General features: G+C 45.5%; 1 protein-coding gene across 14 annotated transcripts in view; it reads left to right on the top strand.

Annotated features, from left to right (window-relative positions):
* The window catches only part of VEPH1 (ventricular zone expressed PH domain containing 1), a 216,077-nt gene that overhangs the window by 26,971 nt on the left and 164,292 nt on the right, over window positions 1-24,814 (top strand). For 8 of the 14 annotated variants that reach the window (XR_003096134.1, XM_025214970.1, XM_006016467.3 and 5 more), the window contains exons 1-2: window positions 1,040-1,351; window positions 23,007-23,287. Coding sequence is in view for 13 of the 14 variants with exons in the window: in XM_025214970.1 (XP_025070755.1) it covers window positions 23,150-23,287 (138 nt within the window). In the remaining variant the exon portion in view is untranslated. Of the gene's footprint in view, window positions 1-1,039; window positions 1,352-8,452; window positions 8,571-19,905; window positions 20,407-23,006; window positions 23,288-24,814 lie in introns of those variants that run through there. The other 6 variants (XM_025214947.1, XM_025214958.1, XM_025214965.1 and 3 more) reach the window with 4 other exon arrangements.

Raw genomic sequence — 24,814 nt, 5'->3', positions numbered from 1 at the left:
GCGGGAGTGCAGGGCCCTGGCTGGTGGGGCGGCAGGAACATGGGGCCCAGGCCAACAGTGGTGCCAGAGCGGCCAGTGGGTGGGCAGGAAGGGGCAGAACCAATTTTATTTATTTACATTCATTTCTATAGGAAAATGGGTTTCGCTTAGTGCGGTTCCACTTAACTTTGATTTTATTCGGAACCAATTAAGAGCGTTAAGCAGGGGTTGCCTGTAATCATTGGTGATGTGTAGGGGGTGCATGTGGGTGCACATGCACCCCCTGAGATTGGTGGTGCACTCCCTGCCAAAAGTGCTGCCAATGCTGCCGGCGCTGCCTGCAGGCAGTCGCCACTCGCCACCCCCTCCCTTGCCACCTACATTGCTGGTGGTATCTGTGGGCAGTCCTCGATTGCTGCTGGCCACCGCTGATGCTGCCAGCTGCATCTGTGGGTGGTTGCCGACCACTGGGCGGTGCTCGTCCCCCTCATCCTTGCCACAGACACTGCCGTGGACACCTGCAGGAACTCCCTGCTCACCACCGACATGCCCCCGCTGCCGCCGCCTGCAAGTGGTTGCTGTGCCCCCCCAGCTTCTGGGGGCACACGGCGTTCATGCCTGTAGTGTATTTATCCAAAGAAACCTGAAGAAAGTGCTCAAGGACCGTGTGGAAAATATGCAAGGCAACACTGGTGAAGGGGCCATGTTATAGCAAAGATTTATCCAGTACAACTGCCAAATTTGGGGTGTATGTGACTGGTTGCATCACTTCAGCTTTTCTTGGTCTGATTTAGGCTCCTGCTATTTCCAAAGCCAGTCTAAGGTTGGTGATTTGCAAATAGCAGTCTCTTTTGTCAACTTTTGTTTTTCTTCTTTTTGCCTTTTTTTCTCTCATGATAATAAACAGGTTCAGTATTTTCACTGATTTCTGACAGGAGGCACCATGACTTACATTAACTTCTAAAACTTCCTTGTTACTCTAAGCAGGTTATTCATTAACTGAATGTAACCACTGGCTGTTGATAAATCCTTTTAACTAATTCAAATTCCATATCAAGCTGAAAACATTTTCACTTGGTTTGCTGCTGAAGTTAAGCTTTGCAAAAAATTAGTTCTGATCTGTTTTTGAGCACTAGAGTTAGGAAAATGGAGAGAAGATATTTGTTTGCTTAATTCCACATGACAACTCCAGGGTAACTGAATAGACTGTACGGTTGGTTTGACAAGGCTATGCACTGAGCCAGCAGCCTCACATACCACGCAGGGGGCTGAAAGGGGGAGTCTGACAATTGTAATGGATTTTATCAGAATTCTGAAAGCTGACTATTCTGTCTTCAATTATTAATGTTTTCAGAGGTTTCCCTTCTGAGAGGTATGAATAACTAGCTAACTTGAATATGCATTCATATAAGATTTTTCAACAATGAATAAATAATAGAAAAAGTATACTAGTACATCCAAATATTAAATTATTAACTGTGTTTTTGCAAGAACAGAACAGTTAACTTTATTGCATAGCTCTTATGGTTTGTTTATGTTAATATAGGTATTGCACTTATGGTATTTAAATTTGTTGCAATGATATGTGTGAAAGATATGTTATAAACTTGTTTCAAATGCATAGAAAAGTGAAGCAATGCTTCTACAGCATGATATGAAACAGCAAATGTATTAATCCTAAAATGTTTGAAACTTCTTTTCTGAGCTCCACTGCATGTTGTTCTCCCTTGTACCATCCGCAAAGGACACTTCATACCTAATGATGTGCGGTTATTGCCTTAGCTTCAGAGAAGCTTTAAAATTCATACTAGAAAAGGTTTTGGCCCTATTAGAAAACTTACTGAACGGATTTTAAGATACATGGAAGAAACTAGGAAATGTAACGAGAGTTCAGAAATCACTCTTGTAGGGGGTACTGAGACAGTCTCTCTGAATTTGTTTATGGTTCAACCTCTGCTTTGACAGTGGATTTCTTACAAACCTATTCTTGTAGTCTCTATCTGGATGTCTCATTATGTAAGTTTCTCTCTGTCTCATAAATGTTGGAATGAATTTGTTTAACTTTTGTAATGCTTCATCTTGAGTTCCTTCCACATATTATCTCTATATTATAGAAAAATCAGTTGAATGAGTGATGAGGCCCATTCAAGAAAGAAAAATATTGAAAAAACATTATACAGCACCACAATGACAATGAGAGTATTGTTCTATGGTGTGCTTTTTAATTTGTTTTTAAGAGGAGACAATGTATATTTCTGTTCATAAGTATAAATAGGTTTATACTTAGTATATTTCATGCATTAGAGATATGCAGAAATAGCAGCCTGAAAGATATAGTTTGTTGGCATTTAAGAAATAACAAATAATAATAATAGGTTTTTAAATTGCCATATAAATCGGAAAGAATAGCTCATTTTATGCCCCTGTAATTTTTTTTAATCTAAGTCAGTTTGCAGAAACACTCTGCCTTTGTGGTATATTAAATGCATAGTATAAACTTATAATCAAGACTCAAGAGTCATATATTATATTTTTCCTCTCAATATAGAAATGGGTGGTAAAATCAGCACTTAGGAATATATATGGGGTATTTAGCATAGCAGGTATATCCTGTATCTGTTGTAGGCCAAAAGTGCCTCAGAGGTCAGTGAGTAATTGGGTTGGATGATGCAGAATCAGACTTCTAAAGTAAGAAGTAAAAAATACACGTATACCAATTTATGATATTCAAATTACACACGAAAAATACGTGCATGCTAATTTTGTTCCTGACTTTTATCTCTATAGATAAGGAAAAATGTATACCCCTGTGGTTTTGGTAGAACTTCTTTCCTTTTGATCTTAAGATGTAGAGAGATGCATATTAAGAAATAAAATGTATAACACTTTACAATATTCTGACAGATGCCTCCAATAAAAATGAAACTGCCTAATATTTGAGAATTAGTTACCAGTTACTAAAATATTTTCTATAAAATATTATATGTTAAATATATACTTTTAATAAGAGACTTTTAAATCATTGCTTCATCAGCTGCCCTAGCATCCATTGCCTTTTTTGTTGAAGTGTGGAAACCTGTCATGACAGAAAAAAACTGAGGGGAATATAGGCAACAATGGCTGTCTTGTGGGAAGAGTTTAAATGTATGCGGCTGATCCCATGGGAACAGCTATAGTCCATTCACACTGTGAAAAAGATGCTCTTTCAAAATAATCTTTAATCCTTTTCTTTCACTGCAGAATCTGAGAACTTTACTGAAAAGTTGAAAGAACAAGTACTTTACTTTAATCAGCAAACACTTTAAAAATGCATTTAAAAAACTGAATTATTAGTATCATATCTGGAGAATTTGTCTCAATTATACGGTTAAAATATTTGTCTGCCCCTGCAATTCGTCTGTAGATATCTGTAGAATCTTTGCCAGGAAACTTAATCAGGCCTGCTTTTACTCAAGGTGTCTGTATTTAGAGCAGAAAGTGTCCAGTGATGTTGATGTTACAAAACCTTCATACCTGTCTCTGAAACATTTTTTTCTAGCTCCTCCTTGCCAGTGATAGTTAAGAAAAAACATTCCCAGTAAATAGAAATCCTGTGCTATGCACAGAATAACATTCTTGTTTGTAAATAATCTTAGTTCTCTTATTTTTAGCACAGAGGTAAAATAAAATTGAATGTACAGCAGCTGAGAGGTCACAGTGGAAATCTGCAAAAAGTTGAGCTCTGTTCTGTGATGCTAATTGTGCAAAATATTGCACCTGTGCATAACTTTACCATCATGGATAACCCCACATATTTAATGGACTGAAGAATGACAGGCAGGGACTGGGGGGTTAGGTGAAGTTTTGAAGTTGATTTTTGCGGATTCTTATTGCTTCTTATCCGTAGGTTCTTTGTCGTTTACTGTGAAGGCTGCTCTGTGAAGAGCCTTTCTGGATAGGGTGGGTCATGGTGGTGGTGGTAGTTGTTGTTATTATAATTCTCATTATTAGTCTTGTAATGATAATTATAAATAGTATATCCTCGGTCTTTAAACTTCTGGAATGGCTCCTTCATTTGGTAAATTACATCCTCTCACCCTGGTTGTACCTGCAATATATTTTATAGCGTGCATATACAGAAGAGGCAAATGCTGCCTTATATCAGGGGTGTCAAACATGTCTGGCCCTCTAGGCTGGATAAGTGGTGCAGCAGGTTCCATGGGCCAGATGAATAGTGCGGGACTGCCTATGCAGCCCAGGTTGGACCCACAGACTCCCTTCTCTATGCTCCCAGTGCTCCATATGCTTCATGCTTTTCTGCCTGGTCTGGACCCCATCGGAGAGGCCCAGCATCCTGGGTGCTTGGTTGCCTCTGCAGGAACAAGCTGCAGTGCCAGGCTTCTTTCTGTGGTGCTGTTAGGGTCGTAGCACTATTTCACTTGCTCAGATGGTTGGCAGCCAGGCTGGTGAGAGCTGTGGTGCTGGAGTCCAAGCAGCACCATGGCTGCTTCCTGCAGTGGCAATAAAGCACCATGGGGAGAACTGGAGCACAGGAGTCTCAGAAGCACCACGGGATGAAGCCCAATGTTGCAGGCTATCAGCCCAGGAAAATACATGGTGCTGCTTGGGCTCCAACTCCACAGGTCTTGACTGGGCACTTGAATGCTGCACTGGGAACAAGTTGTGCTGCTTCTCAGGCTCCAACACTAGGTCATGCTCAGGCCCTTGGCTGTTGCTGCGGGAAGGTCTGGCACCGCAGCCGAGTTGGGGCAAAAGTCTGGGAGCCAGATTCAGCCTGCGGGTGACCATGTCTGATACCCCTGACATATTATTTTGCATTTCGGTAGTTTCAATTCAAGGATTCCAAAGCGCTTCATAGAACGTAATGGACTGCATCTGCTAACGCACATGAGGTAAGCCACATGATTTTATAGAGAGCAAAATCAAATTGATGACCCAAATATTACCACTGTGCTATACTGCAGCCTAAAAAAAATCAGGCACAATGTCCTCAACAAACTCAGATCTGAACTGACAGTGGAGTTTATAGTAAGATGGGCTGATTCAAGGAACTCAGTGAGTTCTCTGTTTGGTATACTTTTAAACTGTTGTAATGTATTATAATCCATACAAGAAAAAACAATATATTAAGGCAGCCTGAGCCCTAGCAGTTTACATTCAACAGCTTGTTTACCTTGATTTACAACTTTGTCTATGGCTTTGAGAATGCATGGAGGCTGTTCATATTGATTGTAGATATCAGATGGGTATGAAACAGCTTAGGATTTTGTACTGTGTGCTCCAACCATTTTGAAGGAACACCAGATGTTGGTGCCTAGTGCTGCACAATTATTCTGTATGCTAGCTGTAGACTTAAACCAGCATCTTCAAAAGATTTTGGATGACTCAATTTTTGGATGTCCAGACTGGAAGACACTATGGGCATCGAGGACTGTACTAAGGAGTGCTACAGTTAAACACTCCAAACTCTCTCAGTATGTGTTATCTCTCAATAGGGATATAATATATCTGCCTGAGGGTGGTGTTGGGTATGTGCCAATTAGCTTTACAACAAAAACTACATTGCATCTGTTCCAGAGGCTAGAGCATAGAACAGGTGTGTTTCACCCCACAGTTCTGTAGTAGTGTAGTCTTGCTGCTTGGGCCCATTTTTCAGTTTTCAAATCCCTTAGATCTGATTTTCACAACTGTAGTTAATGACAACTAATAGATGATTTGCACCTTTAAAATTCTGGCCTAAAAAGTCTCAAGCTGGCCAGTCAAACTGAGAAACCATGTTTAAATTAATTTTTAAAGCCTTGTGGTTGCTCAGAGTACAACTTACAGAACAATTTCATTGCATTGCTTTCCCAAGATTTCCCTTTTCTGTTTATTTTTGGTGGCAAAAGCCCTACAGGAATAATTGCATTATAAATCCTTTAAAATTAAAGGATGTGGCTGTAATACTAGCAACATCTGCTATGTTGTCTCAAACCTTTTCCTTTCAGGTATTTCTAATTTATTTATCTCTGTAGAATCTAAGCACCCAATCAAATATTAGGACCAACCGTGTATTGCTGTTCCAGTGTTCTGCCAGCTTTTTGACACACTTTAGCCAGTCACCTTTATCTTTGGAATTTTTATTGTTTCCCTTCTATTATTGGAGGAATTCTTTTGCAAACAGGTAAGTTTTGCATTGAGTCCTGAAACCTGTCAGGCTAGGTTTTACGCTGATTGCCTCTGATAAGGTGTACTGCTAAGAATGTTGGCCTTCATCTAGCAAGAAACTCATCCTTTAAGTGCATTTGTTATAAAAAGGGTCCTAAAAATACACAAAATACAGGTCCTAAAATACATAAAAATTAATAGTAAAATTAGGAGCAGAACTTTGAATGAGTTTGGCTTACTTTGATATTTATCTTCCACAGACAACTGCAAAGTTGTTTTATTAAATTAAAACAGACAATACTTCATACTTTACTGAAAATTAAAGTACTTCTGAAGGTACTTAGGGTCCTGTTGAAGTCCATGGAAGTTTGCTGTTGATTTCAATGGTACCAGGATTTCATGGATTCAGGGTTGAAGGCAAGAAGAGAACATTGTGTAGACAGAAGTGCAGCTCCCAGCTGTAACTCAGAATGATTTTTGCAAAGCGCTCTGAGTTAGCATTACTCCAGACCAAACAGAAGTTCACTGTTGGTTCCAGGGGGAGGGGAATCTAACTAGGGGCTGGGAGCCTGCAGCCAGGTTCTTATAGCAACAGCCAGGGCTCTCTGCCCGTGCTTGCTGTTTTCAGAATGGGAGGGGAGAAAGGCAGCAGAGGGAGCTTGTTTTTGGGGCTCCCCAGCCAGTGCTGAAGGGTGGAGTGGGTGAACTGGAGCCTTCCCCCACTTGGAGGGGGGGGCTCCAATTCACCCACCCCTCCCTTTGGGGTGGGGGTGCTGATCAAACCCCAGACTGAACTTCCTCCACTCCCTTTCCCCCGTCCCATTCTGAAGACAGTGCCAGGCTGGGAGCTCTGCAGACACAAGTTACAAAAGACACTATGTTTTGAAATGTCTTTATCTGATACCTCTTGCAATGAGGGGTCAGACTTTCTCACCTGATCTGCCATTTTTAAGCTGTCAACAGCCATGCACTTGTGTTCGGTCACAGCTATAAACTGCTTTCTGTGGCCAGATTGCACAAAAATGGTCACTTCCGGCTGCACCCTAGTCTGACCTCCTACATAGCATAGGCCATTCAATTTCACCAAGTTCCCCCTGTGTTGACCTAAATAACTTGTGTTTGGCTAAAGCATGTCTTCTGAAAGGCAGCCCTTCTTGGCCTGAAGACTTTAGAGATGCAGAATCCACTGTTTGCCTTTGGTAAATCATTCCAAAAATTTTCTGCCTAATTTGTATTCTGACTTTATCTGACTTCAGCTTCCAGTCACTAGTTCTAGTTAGGCTTTTCCTCCCATAAATTAAAGAGCCCATCTTAACTCTATAAAGATACTCACAACCCCATTTATTTTATCTTTTGAAAAGCAGATCACCTTATTGCTGGCTCAGACATACTTATGCTTCTACCTACAAAATACAGGCCTGAGAAGTTAAAATCCAGGTGCATATTGGATACAATATACTTCTATTTCTGTTTGGCAGATAAAAGCGAAAATGCTGAAAATGAACACTGTGGGTGTTTATACATGTTCTCCAGGAGGCATGAGGGAATGGGGGGGGCTTTAATTAGTGCAGCTTCGAGAGCTGCGCTAATTAAAATTGCCTGGAGCATCATGTGTATCAGCGTCCCCGTGCTGAAAAATGGTGGTGGGGCCCTTTGAACTACAAACAAGCTTTTGTTTAAAGCATCCCGCTGCCATTTTTCAGCATGGGGATGCTGATACACGTGACACGAGGTTGCTAGAGCATGGTAACTTCCATGGAATTACAGTGTGTCGGAGCAGGCTCCCTGCACGTGTATAGGAGCCTTGTATTATGCAAGTATTTCTATACATCATGTGTGCAGAGATTTTTGTGATAACATTTATGAAACTCGTGATAAAAGCTCAAACAGACATCAGACCCTGCTTTGTATTCATGAGCAGTATAACAAAATGGCTATGTTTATTCTCTGGGATAGAATAGCTTCTCTATAGTAGTTTCATTCACTTGGCTCTCTCTCTTTCAAAAAGCTTGAGCTTGCTGGGTCTTTTTACATTTTTCCCAGGGAAGGATAACTTTCCACTAACACAGAGAGTTCTGTTTTCTCGATTAAAAACAACCGCACTCAACTTGAGTAGGCTTTGTATTTTGTCCTAGAAACAGTGTGTTTCATTCAAAGATAAGGCCACTCTGCATTTCGGTTCATTCTAGTCACCTGATTAAGCCATTGGTAACTTTTTAGGCTGCTTTAGTCTGCATTCCTTGAATTCCTTACTCCTGGCACTGTAATTAGTAGTTTCAGGTTCACTGCTTAACAGTGGATTCCATAACTTTCCACTTGTTATGCCCTTGGATGTTGCCTGTTGTAGCAAAAAAAGCAAAACAGCATATCAGTTCTGAGTTTCAAAAAACACAACTCGGCAACTGTAAACCTCACTGAGAATGTTGCTGTGGAGTCACGCACAGGTAATAACAATCAGTTTGTGTTTCTGGTTTTGTGGATTTTCATCTTTAAACATGAGAAATACGGGCTAGGAATATGATGGGCCAGATTCTCCTCTGACTTTTACCAGAGTAATTCCATTGCTTTCAATACAGTTACTCATGTTCTATATCATTTTAACTGACAGGAGACTCTAGTCTTTTGTACTTTCATTTGGAATTATGTAATTGGACATGCTTTACTAGAAGTTAACTATTAATGTCTTGTGGTAAATAATGAAGAGTGTGAAATTCTCTGTATTGATACTAATAGTTTTGAGCAAAATAAAAGAAAATTGCAAGTAGGCTTAAAGTAGGATTAATGCTGTATAAATAGAGATGTTTAACTGATTTTTTTTCCTAGAAAGCCCTCCATGTTCTGCATCAGTTTTGACCTGTCTTTTACATTTTAGAATTTGTTTCTGAAAAATGGCATAAAATCAGTGTAAATGACAATAATTCAACCCTTTACCATGAATTACATGTGTAAGTGAACTTAATAAGCAGCGGGTGGCTAATTTGTGGAATTTTCCTTTATTATGTATTATATAGCAGCTTGCACTCTTACGCAGATCCCAGGTGACATGAGTTTCTGGGCCTTCAGTCTGCATGAACAGTCTGGGAGAGATACTTTACTGAATATCTTCCTCTTGTTTATGAGCCATGGGGATCTGCCAGTAGCCCTTGGAAAGATCTAGGGTAGAGATATATTTTGCCTGACCTATCCATTCCAGTAGTTCTTCTATGTGTGGCATGGGGAATGTGTCAAAACACGCTACCGCGTTGAGCCCTCTGAAATCCATGCAGATCCTTAGTGACACATCGGATTTCAGGATGACCACCATGGGACTTCTCCAGGGGCTTTGGGCTACTATCACCCCTTGTCTAAGCATTTTCTGTATTTCCTCATATACCCATATTTACAGGTGGTGGGGAATTGGCCTCCACTTTTCTCTCATGACTACCCCTTTTGGCGTATTTATTTTGTGCACCACACCCCTAGCCTTTCTGGATACCTCAATGAATACATCCCCAAATCTGTCAATGATCCACCCCACCTCCTTTTGCTGTTGATTGGTGAGGCTGTCTCCTATCTCTGTCCTGCCCCTCTGGGTGCTTTCTCCTACCTTGGGGCCTAGATCTTCACATATCTCTTCGGAACTTAACAGCCATCCCTCAGGCTCCCTCCAGGCCTTCAATAGGTTTACACGGTAGATCTGGTGTTCCCTTACGTGCCCTGGGTGGTGTACTTCATAATCTACAGTTCCAGCCCTCCTTTTTATCTCAAATGGCCCTTGCCATTTGGTTAATAATTTATTTGCGGAGGAGGGAAGAAGAACCAACACCTTAACTCCGGTCTGAAACTCTCTCTCTCGTGCCTTCTGGTCATAACTGGCTTTCTGTCGTTGTGCCCTCTCCATATTCACCTGCGCTAACTGCTGTGTTTGCTTGAGGTATTCCATCATGTCCTGCCTATATTGTTGGGTCCCAACATGCTTGTGCTCCGGCTTTTCCCACTCTTCCCTGGCTACTTGCAATAGGCTTTGGGCTTGTGACCAAATATCAATTTGAAAGGCGTGAACTGGGTTGACACCTGTGGTATGTTCCTGAGAGCGAATGTTAGTGGCACAAGAAGCAGGCCTCATTTCCTAGGCTCTTTCTGCATGCTTCGTCGCAATACTCATTTAATCATGCCAGTTAGTCACTCCACCAAGCCATTTGTCTGGTGATGGTAAACTGATGTTCACAAGTACTTAATGCCCAGCACATGGCATACAGCCTTTAACACCTCTGACATAAAATTCGTAACCTGGTTGGTAATGATTTCCCTGGGTATGCCAAAACAGGAGATCCACTTTAACAATTCTTCTGCGATCTGGCACGTGGTGGCTGTTCTAAATGGTATTGCCTCTGGGTATTGGGTGGCATAATCAATTAAGGCGAGTATGTACTGGTGCCCTGCACTACTTCTGGTGAGTGGACCCACAATATAGAGGGCGACTTGGTCAAAAGGGGTGTTAATGATAGGCATCACCTGCAAGGGCGCCCTCTGTGGCTGTCTTTCCTCCTCCAACTGACACTCCACGCAGGACCCGCACCGGTATGCTACTTCTTGCATGCCTGGCCAAAAGAACCATCGCTCGATTTTGCCTAGAGTTCTCTCTCTCCCAAAGTGTCCGCCTATGTGTGTTGCTTGGGCCATATCACACACCTTCCTTCTGAACGCCCAGGGCACCAATAGCTGTTGGATGCACTCACCCCTATCCGATTGCTTTACCTGGTACAATAACCCATCCCAAATCTCAAAATGTGGGTCACTTACTTGCAGCTCTGGTCTCACAACTTATCCTCCGATGCTGGCGACTTCATCTTATCTGAGCTTTGTGAACTCTGCTTTTTTATCTTATGCGATCTAAAAGTGTGAGCTTGTTGGGCCCCCTCCCAAGCTAATAAACAGTTCTTCCTCAGAGGAGCTATATTCTTCCTCCTCTGCTATCCAGGCTTCCACTTGGGGCCATCCTTTCCTTTCCAATTTGGCTTGCTTTACTTCATTTAGGACATCATATAGTGGGAGCCAATCTCTCCCCATGATCATTTCCCCATCGAGCTCTGGGGTGAACCTCACCTTCATCTGGCCTGCTCTATTGGCGATTTGCATATCCCCTCTAATACTATTCAGCCTCACCATGGATGCACCTCATCCTAATGGGCTTGCACCACGTTATGGCACTTTCCAGTATCAGGTTGGATCTTATAAGGGTCGAGTGTGGCACGTAAAGCTCGTCTGCTATCCATGCTGTAACTTTGGGGTGGTCCCACACTGTAACCTCACTCCCCCCGCCAAAGCTACAGTCCATCTCTTCCATGGGTTTGCTATTATCCCATCTTTCCTGGGGGCCTGTGGTGCCACCTGCCGGTCTCCACTGGTCATGCAGTCTTTGAGGACACTCTCTGGCCACTTGTCCTGTGTGGCAACAGCAATAGCATAGGACTCCCTTGCCTGCCTGTGTTGAAGGTCCTCGATAATGTTCCTCCTCCCTATGGTACTGGCTCCTCTCACTTTTATAAGGCCTTTCCTTCCCCATCTCCACTTCTGATGCTGCAAAGGCTTCGGTGATTCTCTGGGCCTCTTCAGCTGACTTAGGTAGGTGTCGCCTTACCCATAATTGTGTCCCCTTCTCTAGTTCTTGGATAAACTGTTCTAACACTTGGCCTGTGAGCACCTCCGTGCCTACTGTGCCTGGGGGGACCCATTTGTCCAGCAGATCTTTTAACAGCTGCGTCAGGATCTGGGGTTTCTTCTCATCTTCCCATGTTTAGCCCTAAAGAGTCTCCTTTAGTGCTCTCGGATTAATTCAAGCCAGCGGAGAATTGCCCGCTTGACTTTGTCATAGGCATATGCTTCTTCCCTGGGAAGGGTCCTGTATACTGTGTGCCTGCCTGGCCTCGAAAATCCGGTCATGTGAGGCTCTATTCTGGATGTTCGATGACGTTCGTCTTACTGTCCCTGGTGGTCCACCGAGTAGGTGTTCACCTCCGGTGTGGTCTTCCCCAGTCCCGCCTGCCACGACATTGAATCTTACTTCAGTGGAGGGTCGAACCACTCAGGGTCTCTTGATGGTGGGACATCTGTCTGGTGGTCTTCTGCAAGGCTCCACTTCCTCTCTACCTCACCCTTACACCCAGCTTTGGTGGGTCACTGTTGTCCTCTTGGCCAGCCTCTTGACCGCTGCTCCCAACTTACTTTCATGGGAAGGGTGGGCCACGAGGCTGCTGCCTTTTCCAAAAGGGTAACAACCACCCTGTGGCCTATGTACCAAACAGGTTCCCCAAGCTCTAACCCTCAACCCCTCTGAAAGTGGAAAACACAAAATACAACACAAAAAAACTACTGATATCCTTTGTGGAACCCAGCTGTCCTCTTCATCAGCCCCCTTGGCCGAGTTGCTAACAAGTTCCTCTCGACCTTAAGGGTCTGTGTTTGGCCCTATACGTGGAATCCTGCGGATTCCACCCCGACCCTTAGCTCTCGTTGTCCATCCTTCTGTTTCGTTGGCCCTGTTGTGGTCCTCCGACGGACGCCTGTCCCCTCGTCCCCCACCTAGTACGCCTCTTCAGCTCCCCCAGTGCCCTCAACGGTCCCACCTGGTCTGGTGCCGGGGCCTGCACTGGCCTCTTCAGCTCCTCCGCTGAGGCTTCTGGCGTCAGGGTCTTCCTGTGTCCCTCTGCCATTTTGTCTGGGTTCCCAGTGTTGAGGTGCCGCCTTTGGGTACCGGCTCCTTTCGCCACTGCTGGCAGCCTCGGGTTGGCAGTGCACTCTTCCCAGCTGGGGAACGTAGCTCCTGGCTCATTTTGCTCCCACAGGAGCTTTGGGAAGGCACCTCCTGCCGGTGTTCCTGCCAGCATCGATCTGCTGCCCCCTTCCTTCCTGCCAGTGGCCCATTTTATTTCCTCCAGCTGGCAATTGCGGCTGATGTCCTAGTGGACTCCAAGATGAACATGAGTCGGCAGTGTGACGAAGCCATCAGAAAAGCCAATGGCACTTTATCGTGCATCAGCAGATGCATGACGAATAGGTCCAAGGAGGTGATACTTCCCCTCTATCGGGCGCTGGTCAGACCGCAGTTGGAGTACTGCATGCAATTCTGGGCGCCGCAGTTCAAGAGGGATGCGGATAACCTGGAGAGGGTCCAGAGAAGGGCCACTCGTATGGTTAAGGGCCTACAGACCAAGCCCTACGAGGAGAGACTAGAGAAACTGGATCTATTCAGCCTCCGCAAGAGAAGGTTGAGAGGCGACCTTGTGGCTGCCTATAAGTTCATCATGGGGGCACAGAAGGGAATTGGGGAGGATTTATTCACCAAGGCGCCCCCGGGGGTTACAAGAAATAATGGCCACAAGCTAGCAGACAGCAGATTTAGATTGGACATTAGGAAGAACTTCTTCACAGTTAGAGTGGCCAGGGTTAGGAACTGACTCCCAAGGGAGGTGGTTCTCTCCCCTACCCTGGGGGTCTTCAAGAGGAGGTTAGATAAGCATCTAGCTGGGGTCATCTAGACCCAGCAGTCTTTCCTGCCTATGCAGGGGGTTGGACTTGATGATCTATTGAGGTCCCTTCCGGCCCTAACATCTATGAATCTATGTCACCGGCTGGCCACAACTGTTTAAAGGCGCGGCTGATGAGCCGCGCAGGTTCCTTCCTCGGTTCTGGCTTCACTGTTGGTTCCACTGCAAGTAAGTATCTCCTTTCATCTTTTTTTCTCTTTCCATTCCCTCTGAAGGTTCCCCCCTGGTATTTTGCGGTCCCCCATTCTGTTTCTCCCTGTGACATACTGCTTGGGCCTTTCCAATCTGTAGTGGCCCTAACTGCCCGGCCCACAGGGACCTATCCAATCCAGTTTGTATGGCATTCCTTTCAAAGGCCTCTATGAACGCTTCAGCATCATCTTCTTTCAAAATCTTATGCATTTTAAAGGCAGACCAGTTACACCTAAGCCATTCACTTTGTTGTAGGGCCTGTTGCTGTTGGACTTCAAGTACTTTAGTCACCGCTTGTAGTGTTTGTCCTAACAGCTGTACTTGTGATATCATATTAACCTCTATTTTGGTGTCGGCCTCCAGGGTTCCTTTATCCCGCTTGTTCCCGGGCAATGCACCAATTTGTAACTTGCCATGCCTGTCCAGAGCTCCTTGCTTAGCCTTTTCCAACTGCCCAGAGCCAACCGTGGTCCTGCGGGCCGACAGTTTGCCCCCAGCACCAATTAGCCAGACCACCAAAGCTTCTCATCTGCCATGTCTTTGTTGGAACTTTTAATCTTGGGATTGGTGTTACTCCCAGCTCAGTGGTATCTTGCTAAGGTCACTTGTCAGTGAGAGGATTTGGGAGCTTCATCTCCCCTACACCCTACTTAGCACCAACCTGTTATTACTTCGATGTCTGCACAGATGCAGTATCATTCCCAGTCATTGCTCTCATCCTGTCCTATAGGTCTGTTGTTGTTCTTTCAGCCCTTGCCACAGCTGGGCTTCCAGGTATCCTCTTCAGGTAAGTGCACTGACTCCGCCGAGTCAGTGCATGGGGGCAGCTTCACACATGGAGGCTGCCACCAACTGTTGCTCTCCAGCTCTCCACTCTAGTTTTGGCCTGCCCTAGGCCCTCCAGGGACTTCCTTCTGGTCCCCCTGTAGGATTGGAGCATGGGGCTTTTATCGCTGCCTCACTGCCCCAGCTGGCAAATCAGTGCTGGTATGCACTTACAAAGCACGTTCATGCCGGCTTTTTTAATTCAGCCCATCTCTGGGCCCCCGCTGGCTGTGGTGAGGGATGCCGCAGCATTGTTGGTATGTCTTGCAGGCCGCTGTCCCATTCCCGGGTCTTGGGGAGCTGGGCTGCTGCTGGTGGGGTTGCTGGCATTGCTCGTGGTGCGGTGATCCTGCCGCCACCACCATGCTTCCCCAGCTCAGCATGCAGGGATGCTGCTTGCAGCTCAGGGCTTTTGCCGCTGCCGCCAGAGCCCCACGGCTCAGGGCTTTTGCCCCCATCATAAAATGCAAATGAGAGCAGACTGAGCAGTTAGTAAGGGCTAACATGAGTTCGCAAAGCCATTTTTAGTATATAACAGTAATGATAACTTTATAGAATCTGGTAGTTATTAGTGACTGGAATGAAGCAGTAACCATAATTAGGAACCTGCTGGATCAGGGTTGGAGCTGGAGCAGAAGGTAAGGTTGGGGGCAGGGGGCAGTCTGGGAGTGGAGGAAGGCTGGGAGTGGGCCGCAGGTACAGGGCTGAGGCAGGCTGTGCGATCGCTCCCTGAACTGCACAGGTGGGTCTCCTCTCCCCTCCTTTTCCTTCTGCACCACATGATTTCCCTCATGTTTCCTTACCAGCAAGCCTTGCCCCATGCTGCTCAAACTACCTCAGCCTGGAGCAGGCAGTGGCTCCACTATGCCTTGGGCTCCTACTCTAGGGCCAAAGCTGGAGTTGAGCTGCTGCCTGTCCCAGGCCAGCAGTTGAATCTAAGACAAGCCTTTTATTTTCCCTAAGTTGTTTGAGGTGGGAAAAAACCTCATCTTAGATTCAAGTAAATATGGTAATTCCATTTGTGTATCAACATCTAGCCAGGCTTACTTATGGTATTGTGGCCAGGCTTACTTATGGTATTGTGATTCAGAAAAAGGCTTTACTTTATGGAGTAAGAGGTAATAGTCCAGGTCTCAGTTCTTTGCTCTGACTTGGAATATTGTGTTCATTTCTAAACACTGCATTGTTGAGAAAATATTGACAAACTGGAATGAGTTTGGAGAAGAACAGCAAAACTGATGAAGAGTCTGAAGTACTTTTCTAGTGGATAAAGCTTAAAAGAGCAAAGTCAGTATACCTTAAGTATGCAATGGCTGTTGGTATGGAATATCCTAAGTCTAAAATATTTGAAAGAGACAGACAGAACCATGATTTATGAGGAATAACAAGGACTGATACTATGAAAGCAAGGGAAAAATGGCTGAATATCAAGCAAAACTTGTTTATAGTGTGATCTATAAACTGAAAATAACACTTAAGGGAAGAGCTAGATGCTGCATAATTTTTGACATTTAAAATAGGACTGGACAGAAAATAGAAATGGGGACAATGTTGCCACTTTTTCACACGAAAGGACTTATTACAAAATAGAAACTGGCACCTTCTGCTTTGCTTTATGAGAAAAGACTGTACAAATTTATAACCTTTCTTTCTAATGAATGTGTTTGATTTGGTCTGGATCCATGAGATGTGTATTTTAGTTTCCTCTTGTGATTCTAATGGAAACTGAGAATAGGCTGCTGTTCTGCATATTTGTTATGAGTGTTTGGGAATGTACTTTATTCCCCATGTGGTTTATTCCTTTCTTTCTACAGTCGCTGTCAGCCAAAATATTTGTAGCATTGCAAAGTTTCTCTCTCCAGCTGACACTGAGCATAGGGCCTTTTGCTTATTTCTACTCACTACGCTGTCATCACCTCTATTGGCTCCACTTGCTCTAGAGCCTTTAGAACTTCAGGCCAGGCATAGGGTACTTATCTTGTGAATACTATCAAAGCCTAACTCTGCATTTCCATTGTTTGGGGGAATTTTTTTTCTTTTAGAATGCCCAACATGGAAAAGCAATTGTTTGACTCAACTGAATTATTTTGTTTATTTGTTTTTAGTTTTGGCACTTAAAATCTTCACAGGCAGGTACAAGGTAATCTCTCCTAGAGCTACCCTTTTGTAAAGGTTCTGTGTCTTGAAACAGGGGTGACAGGGCTGGGAATTATGCTATTCTTAAAACAGAGCACTTTGTTATGAACTCCCAAATGGGATTTTATAGTGTCAGATCCTCCCCCGCTATGTGACACTAGTCAGGTTGCAGTTGGAGTACTGCATTGAGTTCTGGGCGCAGCACTTCAGGAGGGATGTGGACAGCATCGAGAGGGTCCAGAGGAGGGCCACTCACATGATCAGCAAGGAGTAGCAAGGCAGGCACTACAAACAGAGGCTACGGGACCTGAACCTGTTCAGCCTCCACAAGAGAAGGCTGGGAGAGGATCTGGTGGCCGTCTACAAAATGGCCAAGGGGGACCAGCAGGCTGTGGGGGAGTCCCTGTTCCCCCGAGCGCTACCGGGAGTAACGAGGAACAATGGCCATAAGTTGACCGAGACTAGATTCAGGCTAGATATCAGGAAGCACTACTTCACAGTCAGAGTGGCTAGGATCTGGAACCAACTTCCAAGGGAAGTGGTGCTCACTCCTACCCTGGGGGTCTTCAAAAAGAGGCTAGACAATCACCTGCCTGGGGTTATTTGACCCCAGCATTCTTTCCTGCCCAGGGGAGGGGGTCAGACTTGATTATCTGCTCAGGTCCTTCCGACCCTACCTACTATGAAACTATGTTTTTTTGGTATCAGACAGAAGGGTAGATTTGCACTTAAAGACTAGGTACAGACATTACACACTTCTATAGGTATTAGTGATGGAAACTAGTCTATACCCATAACAGAACAGAAGTTTGGCACACAAAACTGTTCTATATCCATAACAGAACAGAAATTCAGTGCTCACCTGCTACTTTAAAAATGGCAGAACCTGGTCTAAGATTTGACCCCCTGTGGCAGTGCACTGTGTGTGCCTGCCACTTTAGGGGCCTGGAACTGGCAGCCACAAGGTGCCTGATGAGGGCAGCCATTTTGAGTCAGGGGCTGTCTATAAAAACAGGGCAGTTCAGCTGCTGGAGGCCAGGCAAGAACATCGCCTGGCCGGAGGGCTGCTGAGTTCAACTGGAGGTAAGGGAGGAGCTGTAGAGGATGGTCAGGAGGCTCCTGGTCCTGGGCATGGCCTAAACCTGCACCCTGCCAGGAGTGGGTGGCCTGGTGGGGCTCTCAGTGGCGCAGGAGCCCCCAGGAAATGCCAGGCCAGTTACCATCCAGGTGACAAGCCGGGGCACCTTAACCCCTATCCCCCGCCACTGGTTGGGTAACCCAGTTTGTGTGAAGGGCCCAGAGGGCAGACCCCTGGAGAGAGTAAGGGGCTAGAGACTCAACCTGATTGAGAGAGTACCCTTGAATGGCCCATGCTGGGGCCAGGACCAGGATAGTCAAAAGGGCCAGGGGCCCACCGTGAGGGATGCCCAAGAGCTGGGGACCTGGGGGTCCCGACTGGCCTGGAGGTGGGCCAGGGCTGGTAGCCAGAGGTCCCGGGGGGACCACACCTGAGAGGGGAAAATAGCTTCAGGGAGCTAGGTAGCCTGAATGAAGGTGAGGTAGGCTGCCTGAATGGAGGGATTGTGGAGGGGTCCTGTTAGGAGGATTCTGGGGCCCAGTGTGGGGGCCGGTGATAACGAGAACACCTAGATGCCATCTGCGAGGTTTGGGCTGCGGTGTAGGGGAGGAAAGGAGCCGCAGAGAGTGCCCCCTGGCATCGGGACAGCAAAATGGGCAGCCCCCTGCTTAATTGACATCTATTAATTAATCAATTAACATCAAGGTGTGGTGGGGGAGAAGGCGGGTGGTTGGCCCAAGAACAGCGGGGTGGGCCATGGAGATTGGCCCCGAGCAGGCTCCCTGTTACACCTCCACACCCCACAAAGGGCAAATGTATGTTCTGTTTACTACCCGCATGTAGAAAACCACATAACTTAGATCATTTCTACCTTGGGCTTTTTGAATGTCTGTACCTAGCCTTATAGGCTAAATCAGAAATGTACAACATAAACTTATGCTTATGAAAGCTTATGCTGTACATCTGATTTAGTTATCTGTAAAAGTGCAAATCAAAATTGCTTCCTGCCTGACTTCAGACTCACACGGCTAATAAACTTTCTCTGCTTTTGGTATCCACACTTCAGTACATTTAAACTGAAACTGAGTGGTGTGTGTGTATTTTCTTGGTCTACTCCAACTTCTATGGATCACATGCTGGCATTATATTCATGTAGAGTAGTGACTTAATACTCAAGTCATCCTGTCTTGAACAAATACAGAAGTTCTAGCTGCATCTGTGCCATCTTTCATTCAATTTCTGATACCATGGCTTTCAGCGTAGTATCTGAGCATCAAAAATATATGTTTATCCCACTGGTAGTGATGCCCTGCAAGACTCAGATAGCCAATAACATCCCTTGATCAACAGTACATACAGCATAATTTTAATGTTGGTGAGATGCAATAAGGCCACTCAGAATTTAAAGTGTTTCTTGGGGAGTTTTGGAAAATTGGTGTCGCTAGGGGCTTGTTTTTAGTTTATGTAAGAGGCAAAAAGGTTCTTAGCTCATGCCTAGTTGCATGGTGGTTTTTTGTTTTGTTTTGTTTTTGTATACTTCAACTGCACAGTTTTTATTCATGTTGTAAGTCATACTTTACAGTGAGTCAGAATCGTGCAATTCAGTTCTCAGAGTCCATTCTCTCCTCCATTTCAGATGTGGAGCAGTATTTTGGCTTGCTATGCCATTCTGTGTCTAAAAAAACACATGCATAATGCAAAAAACCAAAACTTTACAGCCAGTTGCCATCTATGGATAGGGAAAAAGAAAGACCCAGATGTGAGAGATATAAAACAGATTACAGGAGACACTTCTGGAAAGCATTTGCAGTAGTGTAACATGCAGATTGACACCTCGGACAAACCCTGACAGAGAGTGAGGCGCAGTGCTCCAAAAGCAGAGAAAATGTGTGTTCTGAGAGAGGGTTAGGGGTGTGCGTGCAATTCTGAGAGTGGGGTGGGAGGCGTGTGGCTCTGAGAATCGGGCTGGGGAAATATGGGTTCTGAGAGTGGGAGTGGAGGGCATGGGGGTTCTGAGAGCAGGGCCAGGGGGCAACAGCTCCAAGAGCAGAGCTGGGTGGCAGCAGTCTTACCCATGCCAGGAATTCCTAAACAGTCCCCAACTAGGCCCCATCTTAAAGTAGCACCAGCAGCAGACAGCAGACAGGGGCTGTTGGGGATTTCCCACCATGACTATGTTGCTGGCTTATGGATTCCACACAGGCAGGGGGTGATTCTGACACCTCTCCTAACTTGGCATCCAGAGTGGCTTCCCCTCTTACCCACCCCTACGTATGCTACTGGGCATTCAGACACCATGGTGTTAAGGATGGTATGAAAACCTCAGTATGATGGAGAGGAAAAAGGAACCAGAGGAAAAAGCAGACCTTTTTAACAATTTCTTTGCCTCCATTTTTTTGTGCAGGGACCAGGACTCCCCCACTGAGATTCGGGACAGACCCAGGAGAGACTCCACCAGACCTAGAGTCAGGGAGGACCGAGTTAGAGAACTTCTGGAGGGGCTGGGCATGTTCAAATCAGCAGGTCCAGATGCTCTCCACCCCAGGGTGTTGAGGGAATTGGCAGGGGTTATCGTGGGGCATTTGTGGTGGGTTATGAGCATTCGTGGTGGGTTACGAGCATTTGTGGTGCTCTGGCCAGGTGCTAGACGACTGGAAGAGGGCCAATGTGGTCCCCATCATCAAAAAAGGGAGGAGGGAGGACCTGGGCAACTATAGGCCTGTTAGTTTTACTTCAATCCGGGGGAAGCTCTTTGAGAAGATTATCAAGGAGCACATCTGTGAAGGGCCAGCAGTGGGGATGATGCTCAGGGGCAACCAGCATGATTTCATTAGGGGCAGGTCCTGTCAGACCAACCTAATTGCCTTCTACGATCAGGTCACAAAATCATTGGATGCAGGTGTCACGGTGGTTGTAATCTTTCTGGATTTCAGGAAGGCCTTTGACACTGTCTCCCACCCCATTCTCATTAAAAAGCTAGGCGACTGTGGCATTGACGCCTACACAGTCAGATGGATAGCAAATTGGCTGAGGGGCCGTGCTCAGAGAGTGGTGGTGGACGGGTCATATTCAACCTGGAGGGATGTGAGCAGTGGAGTCCCCCAGGACTCAGTCCTTGGGCCAGCACAGTTCAATTTCTTTATTAGTGACTTGGACGAGGGGGTGGAAAGCACCCTGTTTAAATTCTCAGATGACACCAAGGTTTGGAGTGAGGTGGGAATGCTAGAAGGGAGGGACAGGATACAGCTGGACCTGGACAGGTTACAGGGTGGGCAAATGAGAATAGGATGGGATTCAATACTGACAAGTGGAGGGTGCTGCACTTGGGCAGTAAGAACCAGCAGCATACGTATAGGCTGGGGAGCTCTCTTCTCAAAAGCACAGTGGCAGAAAAAGATCTTGGAGTCATTATGGATTCCAAGATGAACATGGGCCGCCAATGCGAGGACACGGTCAGTAAGGCTAACCACACCTTGTCATGCATCCACAGATACATCACAAGCAGGGCCAAGGAGGTGATCCTCCCCCTCTATGCGACACTGGTCAGGCCGCAGTTGGAGTACTGCATCCAGTTCTGGGTGCCGCACTTCAGGAGGGATGTGGACAGAATTGAGAGGGTCCAAAGGAGGGCCACCCGCATGGGCAGATCCTACAAGGAAAGGCTATGAGACCTTAACCTGTTAAGCCTTCACAAGGAATAACGGCCATAAGCTGTTAGAGAGTAGGTTCAGACTAGACATTAGAAGGCACTACTTCACGGTCAGGGCAGTTAGGATCTGGAACCAACTTCCAAGGGAAGTAGTGCTGGCTCCTACCTTGGGAGTCTTTAAGAGGAGGCTTGATGATTACCTAGCTGGGGTCATTTTGAGCTCAATTTTCTCTCCTGCCCAGGGCAGGAGGTCAGGCTAGAAGATCTGCAAGGTCCCTTCTGACCCTACATCTATGAATCTATGGAATGGAAAAATGCTCTATCATTATAATTATCTGTGAAGGCTCTAATTCAGTAATGTAAAATAATTTAGTGGCTGTTTCATTTTCTTGTTTATATACCTGGTTAATATTAGGATATATTACCTATAAGGCTATGCGAAATTTTGCCCGGTGTTTCGTTTTGAAGCTGTTTCGCTCTGTTTCAAGCTCGAAACAGTGGAATCAAAATGAAACAAAAGCCTTCGAAACAGCTTTGAAACAAAACAAGGGTACTCGAAACATTTTGAAAGTTTCAAAAAGTTTCGAGTTTTGAAGCCAAGTAAGCTTGGCTTCAGCACTGGTCCCAGCCAGCAGCACCAGCCTCCTGTCATCTGGCAGGCAGATCGGGGGCTTTCACCCCCGGGAGTGCTGTGGGGCTGTACTGGACTCCTCCCAGGGATGCGGGCCCCTGATCTGCCTGCCAGATCACAGGAGGCTGGTGCTGCCGCCTGGGACTGGTTCTGGGAGCAGCCCATGCCAGGAAGATTGGTGCTGCTGCTGGTCCCAGCCGGCAGCTCCAGCCTCCTTTCATCTGGCAGGCAGATCGGGGGCTTTCACCCCCGGGAGTGCTGTGGGGCTGTACTGGACTCCTCCCAGGGATGCGGGCCCCTGATCTGCCTGCCAGATCACAAGAGGCTGGTGCTGCTGGCTGGGACCGGCATTGGGTGCAGCCTGTGCTGGAAAGATCAGTGCCGCTGCTGGCCCCAGCTGGCAGCACCAGCCTCCTGTCATCCGGCAGGCAGATTTGGGGCTTGCCTGCACCCCCGGGAGGCCTGCGGAGCTGTGCTGGACTCCTCCCAGGGGTTTGGACAAACCCATGATCTGCCTACTGGATGACAATAGGCTGGTGCTGCTGGCTGGGGCCAGCGGCAGCACCAATCTTCACGGCACTGGGTGCAGAGTAGTCTATGGACAAAACGTTGAAACAGTGTCGAAACAGTGAAACCATTTTGACTGAATGAAACGGAACAGTGCTTTTGAAATGAAACAAAACTCGAAATGAAACACTGTTCCATCAAAATGTTGAAGTGGAACGCTACTGTTTCGCACAGCGCTTTTACCTATGTACTTTTTGCAGGCACATTTAAATATATTTCCTGAATCACAGGGTGACACTTGCATGTTATTGCTAATATTTGCATATTTCTTTCTAGATCATGGCAGAAGAGGGCTCAAAATATGGAAAGGATTTTCTGTACTTATAAAACTGATGGCTGACTAGTTTATGGATTGCTGCTTCTCTTGCCTGTTTGACTGGCCCACATGGTACAGTCAGAGTTTTGGCTGATTGGCAGCCATGCATCATCTTTTTGGGCTGGTTTTGGGACAAAAGGATCTTTCGCGTGCAGGGGACCTGTTTTCCTTGGATGATGCTGAGATAGAAGGAAGTCTATCAGAAGCTCTTGAACAAATAAGAATAATTAGTTCATCTTCGGTAAGTAATACATGCACTACAACCCAAAATATATTGTATAGCAAAGGATAGAAATTAAGAACAAAATAAGCTGAACATGAAAAAATCAACCAAAAATATGAATTCATAAACGTGTAAGAGCTCTGAACAAACTGTCAAATTTAAGGATTTTGTTGTCAAAATCAGTTGTTGTCTAGCTGAGTTTTATTTTAAGAAAACCTTTTTAAATGATCCTAGCACTGGTTTTTATGAAGGATCATTTATAGCATGTGGAGGATTAATAAATGATTGATCTATTACAGGCATACTACTGTGAATAGTATGAATTATAGATCGCTATGAGAACAGCAGTGGGAGTTAGGTCCCAGGATGAATGCCTTCAGAATGAAGAATTGTTCTCGCATCCCCTTTTCCAAAGTAGATTCTGCTTTTGTGCAAAGATCTTCACCTACCCATTCCCTGGCAATTTTACTTTTTATTTTTTCTGTCTCCTTAATCCAGTCTGTTTTTATCTTTTAACCTTCTCTTAATTTTATCTCCTAGTTTTCTCTTTCCTTCTGTTCTTCTCTCCTATATTTTCTTGCATTCTCTCATCCTCTGAACTTCCATGCTACCAATAGCTTTTTAAAATTATTTTAATTACTTTCTCCCATTTTATCTTACTGTGTAGTCAAACTCCTCTTCTGTGCTACATTGTGATACCACTGAGGTGGCTGGCAGTGTATCAGTTTAGGATACACTGAATGCATCTTTAAAAGTTTCTGTTAACCACTATAGAGCTTTGATTCTCTTAGAACAGGGGTGTCCAACCTTTTTGAATGTGGGGCTGGATCACAAACTTTTTATCACCCAGTGGGCTGGGGAGCCATATTCAAAGACCTCACAGGAAGTGGTATCACATCAGGAAGTGATGTCACGTGACCTTTGACACCAATAAAGTTGCAGGAAGTGACAATGAAATGGGTATTGAAATGTGGTTTAAAATCCAAAATAAAAACAATATAAAAGCAAGAATGAAATAATACCAAACACTTGACTAAAATAAACACTTTTGCTTCTACTCACTTCTCAATGAATGAAAGAAGCATAATGCAAGTCGACAGATCAAATGTGGAAAAGATATCAGCCAGAGTGGAAACTAATCAAAGCAACAAAATATGGGCATTTTTTAGAATAATCTTCAAAAAGATTTACTTTTATTGAATGAATAACTTGTTAGTAACACATCTTTAACAAGCAGTAACAAGTTGAACGCCCAATCCCACACAAAGAGAAACAGAAGCAAACACAATCCAAACACTGGACAGTATTTTTACAGACCTGGTGCCCGGCCGGCCTGATGCCATGACCAGGTTGACATGGTGCTGCAGGAGCCGCTTGGTTACAACCAGGTTGACATGGTGCTGCCGAAGCTGCGGGGCCAGGCCGGGGTTGACCTGGGGCCCGCCTGGCCTGCTGGCGCCATGCCCGGGTTGACATTGTGCTGCAGGACCCGCCTGGGCAGAACCGGGTCGGCACCGGCCAGGAAAAGCAGCATGCAGCTGAAGC

Source organism: Alligator sinensis, unplaced genomic scaffold (genome assembly GCF_000455745.1).
Source record: "Alligator sinensis unplaced genomic scaffold, ASM45574v1 scaffold60_1, whole genome shotgun sequence".
In the NCBI taxonomy this organism is placed as follows: domain Eukaryota; kingdom Metazoa; phylum Chordata; order Crocodylia; family Alligatoridae; genus Alligator; species Alligator sinensis.
The sequence above is the reverse complement of the archived record's forward strand: the minus strand, read 5'-3'. Positions and strand labels throughout refer to the sequence as shown.